Here is an 8,397-nt window from a genome sequence, read left to right on the forward strand (position 1 = left end):
TGCAGCACCAAGTGGAAAAACCCGATTATTTTACCTGCATATATCCTTGCAGCCTGAGCCTATGAGGTTGGACATGTGTTCAAACCTTTCCTAACACTGGAGGTTTCCTCAATTTGCAGTTCACCTCAGTAAGTACCACTTGGTGATGGGGGTGGGGGAAACACTGTCCCCCACTCTACCCTTAACATCCCCAAGGCTTCGTTCCTTTCTCACAACCCAACCCCAGGCCCTACTCTGGCCTCAGGATCCCAGCCTGCCAGCAACAGTGCTCTATTTGATGTTGCCCGTATATACGCATGGAGTCTTCCTCGGTGTTTCTCTGGCTCGGCCCACCCACTCTCCTCTCCACCTGCCCCCCTTTCTGCTCACATTACTCAGACGTACCAAGCCCGTTGGAAGCATTCAAGAGCTGCTTGTTGAATGAATGAATGAATGAGTTTTTTTCTTAAGATTTTATTTATTTGACAGAGAGCACAAGCAGGGGGAGCTGCAGGTAGAAGGAGAAGGAAAAACAGGCTCCCGGCAGAGCAAGGGAAGCCTGATGTGGGACTCGATCCCAGGACCCCGGGATCATGACCTGAGCCAAAGGCAGACACTTAACCGACTGAGCCACCCAGGCGCCCAAATGAATGAGCTCTCTAAAGCAGCAAGGCATTTCAACACCTTTGTTCTCTGGCTCTGCGCTAATTCTCCACTCCCTGTCCCCATGCCTCCACTCTAGACACACAGGCTGTTTCCTCCTCCCTGCACATCTGCATGCCTTGGCAGCTGCCGTTCCCCCCAGGTGGAATGTGATTCCCCTGTTGCTGGAGCCTCTGATTCCTTCAAGACCCAGCTCCACTGTGTTCTCGGCGGAGTCTCCTCTGACAGCCCCCACCCCCACCGCCAGCAGACGTCATCGTGCCCTCCCTTGTGCTCCAGCAGCACATTGTTCTGATGTCACCCCTGTACCCTTACCGTCTCCCCTATATTAGCTATTTCTATCACACGAAAGGTTTGTATTGCACGTAAGAGAAAACACAACTGAGGCTCATTAAAGGTCTGAAAAGCTCAGACACTGGCTCAGTTTGTCGGTGAGTCGCTTGTCTCTGCCTTGCTCTTTGAATGGTGTTCATGTTCACCGTAGCTTCCCTCCCTCATCAGAGCAAAATGACCACCGCCATTCCGGGCTTCACATCCACATGCCCCACCATTCACAGGGGAGGCTTTTTCCTCACATTTCCAGCAGAAGCTCCCAATTCTGTGCCGATTGGGCCCCTCTTGCTTCAATCATTCCAGCCTGGGGAATGCAGGGTATTGATTGGCCTTCACCAACCTGATCCCTTCTCTCACATTAGAGTGGTGTTTACTCACCCAAACCACAAGGGGTAGCCGTGGAGGGTGCCTGGGAGATAAGACTGTGCCCACTAGGCTTTGCAGGTGTCTCCCCAAGGAAACAGTAAGCTCCATGAAGGCAGGGACTGATTGATTTCTGTGTCCCCCTCCCTCACTGCCCAGCACACTGCTAGGCTCCAGAGACACATCCATAAATATTCCCTGATTTGAACTTTCTCTTGTCCCATGAGATGATCCTCTGGGTCCTGGGTGTCCTGGGTGTCCTGACCTCCAGTCTCTTAAAATGCTAATGATGGCTATAACTGAAAGAGAATGCTAATACTTATGTTCACAAGTGTAGAATTCTGGCAACCCAATTTCCACTCCAGAATAGGGTTTCTAAAATGTAGACACTGATATCTACTGCAGGTTTGGGATGAGAAACCTGGGGTGAAGAGGCCCCCATATGTTGTCAATTCACTCACTCACTCATTCACTTACCTACTCACTGTATTGATGCCTATTTATCATTGCCTCCCACGCCCCCCACACACACACATCCCCTGCTCCATGGGGCAGACCATGTGACTCTATATTTCTCCCACCCATCCCAACCACCCTTGATTGATTACCATTAATTATGTCACTGGTTCTTAGTGGGGTTGTTCCATTCCCTAAGAGGCATTTGGAAAACTTGGAGGATTGTCTTGTATTTTAGTTGTGACCAAGAATTAAAATATTGAGATAGACCCAAAGGGAGACTGTATATTTAAAAAAAAAATTTCTCCTTTATATTAGGGGGATTACAGTAAATTTTTAAAAACATGTGTATGCATATAGGCTAAGTTATATTTGATTTTATGTCATGATAGCAAAGAGGGTCTTACAAAATATATAAAGGGTGTATTGGCAGGGGACCTCTGCCTACGGCTGAGAAGGAACATAGTAAATCCTCTTCCCTAAAAGCAATTATAAAGCTGGACAAAATTGATCAAAACAGCCATGTAGCACTCTGGACATCAACCAAAGGCATACCACAATGGGAGCAGTATTTGGGCTTGAAAGCTAGAAATTTGGGCAATAACAGTGAGAATCTGTGGCATTCTCCCCTAAGGCTGCTCCCATTCTCCCCTCCCAGCTCCCAGCAGAGAGCTTCCACTAGTGTGGAGAAGTTCCTCTGCTCTGGATCTGGGGCAGTAAGCAGCACCCACTCTTGGCAGCCTCGTAGGTTTAAGTGAAAACCCCAAAGGCAGAAAATCAGGACGGCCGACAGCTCTAGCAGACTGAGGTTGCCAGTTGTGATTGGGCAAATATATCCCTGGCTCTCTGGAAATTAGAGAAGACCCCATCCAGTCACACACTCCTGGCCAACCCCTAAGCTGTGCACGGGTGCAAAGATGAGAAAGAATCCAACAGAAAGTAAACCATAGGAAACACATGAAAATGGCCTGAATTTTGAGCGTGCTCTTGCTATCAGCTGCTTCTAAAATGTCTCCGAGTGATCCTCACTTCCTAGGATCCTTATGTGATCCTCACTTTGGGTGAGGCCTGCACATAGTGACCCGCTTCTAATAAACGGAACATGGCAGAGGTGATGGGTGTCACTTCCAAGGTTAGGTTATAAAAGAATGACTTCTGCCTTGCCCTCATTCTCTCTCGGGTTCTTCTCCCTTGCTGCTCTGATGAAGCAAGCTGCCATGTTGCGAGCTTCCCTATGGAAAGTCATAGGTCACAGGAAACTGAAGGTGGCCTTCTGCCAACACCAGCGAAGGATAAACTCAGTTCAATGACCTGCAAACAACCCAGTCCTGCCAACAACCATATCAGGAACTTGGAGGTAGACCCTCCCCCAGTCAAGCCTTCAGATGACTGCAACCTGGCCAACACCCTGACCAGAATCCCGACCCATGGAAACTGTGCAAAAATAAATGTTTTTGTTTGAAGCCACTAAACTTCAGGTTGATTTGTTATGCTGCAATAGGATAACTGACACAGCTCCCCTACCCACACACAGATTCCAGAGGACAGACAGTTTACTCACTTGAGGTATTTGAGCACAATCTCAGTCCACTCAGACATGCAGACACGGAAACAATGCTTAGGAAGCCAGACTTAAATATAAAAACAAAAATACAAAAAATTTAATTGGAAACTTCAGCGGTTTCACACCATTAGGAAGACAGGATTCCCAGACTGGAATTGTCTGATTCACAGAGCCTGGGTAAGTTATTAAACAAATAAACACATGGGAAAAAAAAAAAAAAAAACAGCAATGATAAACCTGGCAGGAATCAGAATCCAAAGTTGCTACAATATTTTTTTAATGTCCAGTTTTCAATGAACAAATTACAAGATATGCAAAGAAACAGGAACGTGCTCAGGAAAACATCTGTCAATAGACACTGTCTCTGAGCATTCCCAGATGTTGGATTTAGCAAAGACCTCAAATAGCTACTATAAATATGGCCAAAGAACTAAAATAAATGATGTTTAAAATGTTAAATGAAAGTATGACAACAATGAATCAACAGAAATTCTAAATAAGGAGACAAAAATTATTTTTTAGAAAAGGGAAATTCTGGGGTTGAAAAGTACAATTGAAATGAAAATTGTACCATAAAGATTCAACAGGGGCGCCTGGGTGGCTCAGTCAGTGAAGCGTCTGCCTTCGGCTCAGGTCATGGTCACAAGGTCCTGGGATCGAGCCCGCATCGGGCTCCCTGCTCCACGGGAAGCCTGCTTCTCCCTCTCCCACTCCCCCTGCTTGTGTTCCCTCTCTTGCTGTGTCTCTGTCAAATAAATAAATAAAATCTTTAAAAAAAAAAGATTCAACAAAAAATTATATATGGCTGAGGAAAGAATTAGTGAACTTGGAGAAAGGTTGATAGAAATTATCCAATCTAAGAACAGGGGAATGATTGAAGAAAAATGAACAAAACTTCAGAGCCCAGGGGTGCCTGGGTGGCTCAGTCAGTTGAGCAACCTACTCTTGGTTTCAGCTCAGGTCATAATCTCCAGGTCGTGAGATGAAGCCCCAAGTTGGGGGGGGGGGTCCACACTCAGTGGGGAGTCTGCTTGAAGATTCTCTCCCCCTGCCCCTCCACCAACTCATGCTCACACTCTCTCTCAAGTAAATTAAAAAATACATCTTTTAAAAAAGACAACTTTAGAGCCCAGTGGGATAACATTAAGCATGTCAACAGATGTGTAATGAGGGTCCCAGAAATAGAAAGAGAAAGGAACAGAAAAAAATAACGGGAAAAACAATAGCCAAGATCTTCCAGAATCTGATGGAAAACATTAAATACATATCCCAAAAGTTCAACCAGCCTCAAGAAGAATTAATACAAAGAGATCCACACCCAGACTCACCATAGCAAACATTTTTTAAGATATTATTTATTTATTTTGAGAGAGAGAGAGGCATGAGCAGAGGGGAGGGGCAGAGGGAGAGGGAGAAGCAGACCCCCCACTGAGCAGGGAGCCTGTTGTGGGACTCGATCCCAGGACCCTGGGATCATGACCTGAGCTGGAGGCAGAGTTTTAACCAAATGAGCCACCCAGGTGTCCCATAGTACACATTTAAAAGACAACAGACAGAAAAATTCAGCAAAAGAAAAATGACTCACATGTACATGGGAGCGACAATATGATTAACAGCTCACTTCCCATTCAAAACAATGGAGAGCAGAAGGTAGTGAAATGGTATATACAAAATGCTGGGTGGGGCGGGGGGGATTGTTAACAAAGAATTCTACTATCCAGCAAATCTTTCTCCAAAAATGAAGGTAAAATAAAGACATTTCCACATGCACAAAGACTAGTAGAATTCATTGCTAAAACCCTGCAAATATATTTGTAAAATGAATGAAGCCAGATACAAAAGAATACATGTATATAATTCCATTTATTTAAAACTCTAACAGACAAAACAAACCTATGAGATTAGAAGTTAAGATAGTGTTTACTCTTGGAGGGTGACCGTGACCAGCAGGAGCCATAAGGAGGAGTTCTGGGGACACTCGTTACACAGGTGTCTTCGTTGGTGATTCTGGCACATTTCTGTATAGATAGTTTCCTTCAATAAAAGTTTACTGAAACAGAAAGGAAGCTTGATCATACCACTCCTTCCCCTCTTTTTAAATCCCTTTATTGTTTTCCCCTTCCCAATTTGAGCAAACCTGTGACTTCTAAGGTCCTGTCTTGTCTGGTCTTTGCCCACCTCACCAGCATCATTTCTCACTACGGTACTATAGACTTTGCCCTTCTGTTGGTCCTCAAGTCTGCTGTGCTTTCATCCTGCCACAGGGGCTTTGCACATGCTCATCCCTCTGTTCCAGTGCCCCACTGAGACCTACTTACCCTTCAGCTCCTAGCTTGAGTGGTGACCCACCCACCCCCATCCAAATCTAGTTCTTTTGCTTCATCTACTTTACAAAATTACATTTCTTTCCTTCAGAGCCCTCATTTTCACTTGCCGTTATGGATTCATAGAATAATTTGACTGCTGCTTTGTCTTTCCCACTAGCCCATCTGTTTTAGGAGGTCCGGCTATGTTATTTTGCATTGTGTCCCCAAGACCGTGCCCGGTACATAGTAGGTATCTGATAACTATCTGTTCAGTGAACATAAAAGTTATTGAGGCTATAAAAACTTCATTCTAATTAGAGTACATTGTAGAAGGCCTGGATACCAAACTAAGGAATTTATATTTTTTATCAGCTGCAGGGAGCCACTGAAGTTTTTTGAGAAAGGGAGCTATGTGACCTTTGTTTAAGAGCTCTATGGAAGTGGAGATGGAGAGCCCATAAGGGAGGCCGTTGGGGGGTCCAGACAGGGGACTGTGCCTACAGAGGGGCTGTGGCCGTGTGGAGAAGCTGATGTTGCGCCCCACTCTGCCCCCGCAGGCCAGCCTGACAGTGACCTCACAAACACCCTGCAGACCTCCCACCCTTGGAGGCCAACATCCCAGCTGCTGGCCTACCTCTGCCTTTTATATCCACCTCCTAAAGGCCACACCCTGCCAACCGAAGTCCTCCAGGCCAGCTACTAGAGACAGAGGGATTGACAAAGCCACATTGCACGACCTTCCCACCCAGCGCACAACCAGGACTCCAAAATGACAGAGAAATCAGAGCCCCTAAAGGATGCAATGCCCACAGAGAGGAAGTCCACGTGGAGGACGGCCGAGGAGAGGCGGATGTCCGACCTCACTCGCGTGCTGGAGTGGCTGGAGCGGAGGCAGGGGAAGAAAAAGCAAGTACGTGCTCTCCAAGTATGGGCTGTCCCAGCAAAACCGCAAGGCAGCTGAACTCAAGACTATTCCAGTAGGGGAGAGACTGAACTTGACTCCCAGAAAACAGAAAGTGGGAGGAGCTTTAAGCAAGGGAGTGAACTAGTGGAAAAATCCTCAGGGAGAGAGGGGAAGTTGCCCAGTTGGTTAGGCCGGCTGTGCCTGCCAATTTTCACTCAAGTAGTTAGGTTCCTACCTTCCCACAGAGACTGGGAGGACGGGCTGCTATCTTTCCAGATGATTACATTTCTAAAAAAGATTTTATTTATTTATTTATTTATTTATTTATTTATTTATTTGAGAGAGAAAGAGCACGAGCAGGGGGAGGGTCAGAGGGAGAGGGAGAAGCAGACTCCCCCATTAGTTGAGGGCTTGATCCCAGGACCTCCAAGATCATGACCTGAGTAGAAGGCAGATGCTTAACCCTTAACTGACTGAGCCACACAGGCGCCCCCTGATGATTACATTTCAAAGGGATGGCTTCCTGGTCCTTGAGAAAAACGTTCCGGGATTATAAAACTAGCAAGAGGCTAGGAGAAGATTTACATATCAAAGGGGCAGGAAAAGAATTTACAAGTGCCAGTTTTTTTTTAAAAGAAAAGAAAAGAGAGGTCATGGGCCTAGAGCCAGGAAGGAACCTATCAGGAGTTTAATCAAGATGAGGGGAGCATTAAGGCTGTCTTGATCAGGTTCCAGAAGAACTTAGGGGCAATAACTTCTAAGATCTCAGAGGTGGCAGAATGGGTCCTCCCCACTGTCCCTAGACACTTCCTTCCTGACCATGGCTCCAGGGTCAAAGGGCATTCAGTCTCCAATGCCACTACCCCACTGGGATCCCTACTAACATACCTCCTCCTTTCTACCCTGTATCACAACTAGTTCCCATCCACAGGTCTTAGTCCTTTGGGGCTTCTGTAACAGAATACCATAGATTGGGTGGCTTATAAACAGCAGAAATGAATTTCTGCCAGTTTAGAGGCTAGGAAGCCCAAGATCAAGGTGCTGGCAGATTTGGCGTCTGATGAGGGCCCGCCTCCTTCTTCATAGACGGCCACCTTCTTACTGTGTCCTCACAGGAAGGAAGAGACTGGAGACCTCTCTATGGTCTCTTTCATAAGGTCACTAATCCCATTCGCGAAGACTCTACCCTCATGATCTAATCACTTCCCAAAAGCTCCCCTCCTAATACCATCACACTGAAAGTTAGAATTTCAACATAGGAATTGGGGTGGGGTGGGGACACAAACATTCAGTTTATAGCACCGCCCTTCACTCTTTCTCCAGGAACTATGGCAGCCAATTTTGCCTCAGTTTCCCCCAGAAATCCCTCAGGCCCATCATCTATGGGAAAATCAAGCCATGTCCTTAGAAAGTGGTCTCTGTAGAGGATGCCACCTGATCTTGAATTCCCCAGCCCCCAGAGAAAAATGAGTGAAAAACGGCATCACTAATGACAATGCTAATGTTTATTAAGCATTTACCATGTGCCAGGCCCTGTGCTCAGCATCATACATGAATTTTCTTATCAACAGCTCTCGGCAGGGCCTACAGGGGAGGTACCATTCTTTTTTTTTTTTAATTTTTTATTGTTATGTTAATCACCATACATTACATCATTAGTTTTTGATGTAGTGTTCCATGATTCATCGTTTGTGCATAACACCCAGTGCTCCATGCAGAATGTGCCCTCTTTAATGCCCATCACCAGGCTAACCCATCCTCCCACCCACCCCCCTCTAGAACCCTCAGTTTGTTTTTCAGAGTCCATCGTCTCTCATGGTTCGTCTCCC

General features: G+C 46.1%; 1 protein-coding gene across 1 annotated transcript in view; it reads left to right on the forward strand.

The window, feature by feature from the left end:
• Nucleotides 1-6,433: 6,433 nt before the first annotated feature.
• Nucleotides 6,434-8,397, forward strand: part of CUNH16orf78 (chromosome unknown C16orf78 homolog) — a 17,482-nt gene continuing 15,518 nt past the window's right edge. Inside the window, exon 1 of the mRNA XM_032424136.1 lies at nucleotides 6,434-6,574. Within this exon, the coding sequence (XP_032280027.1) occupies nucleotides 6,434-6,574 (141 nt within the window). The remainder of the gene's footprint in view (nucleotides 6,575-8,397) is intronic.

The sequence above is a fragment of the Phoca vitulina genome, unplaced genomic scaffold (assembly GCF_004348235.1).
Source record: "Phoca vitulina isolate PV1807 unplaced genomic scaffold, GSC_HSeal_1.0 scaffold30, whole genome shotgun sequence".
In the NCBI taxonomy this organism is placed as follows: Eukaryota; Metazoa; Chordata; class Mammalia; order Carnivora; family Phocidae; genus Phoca; species Phoca vitulina.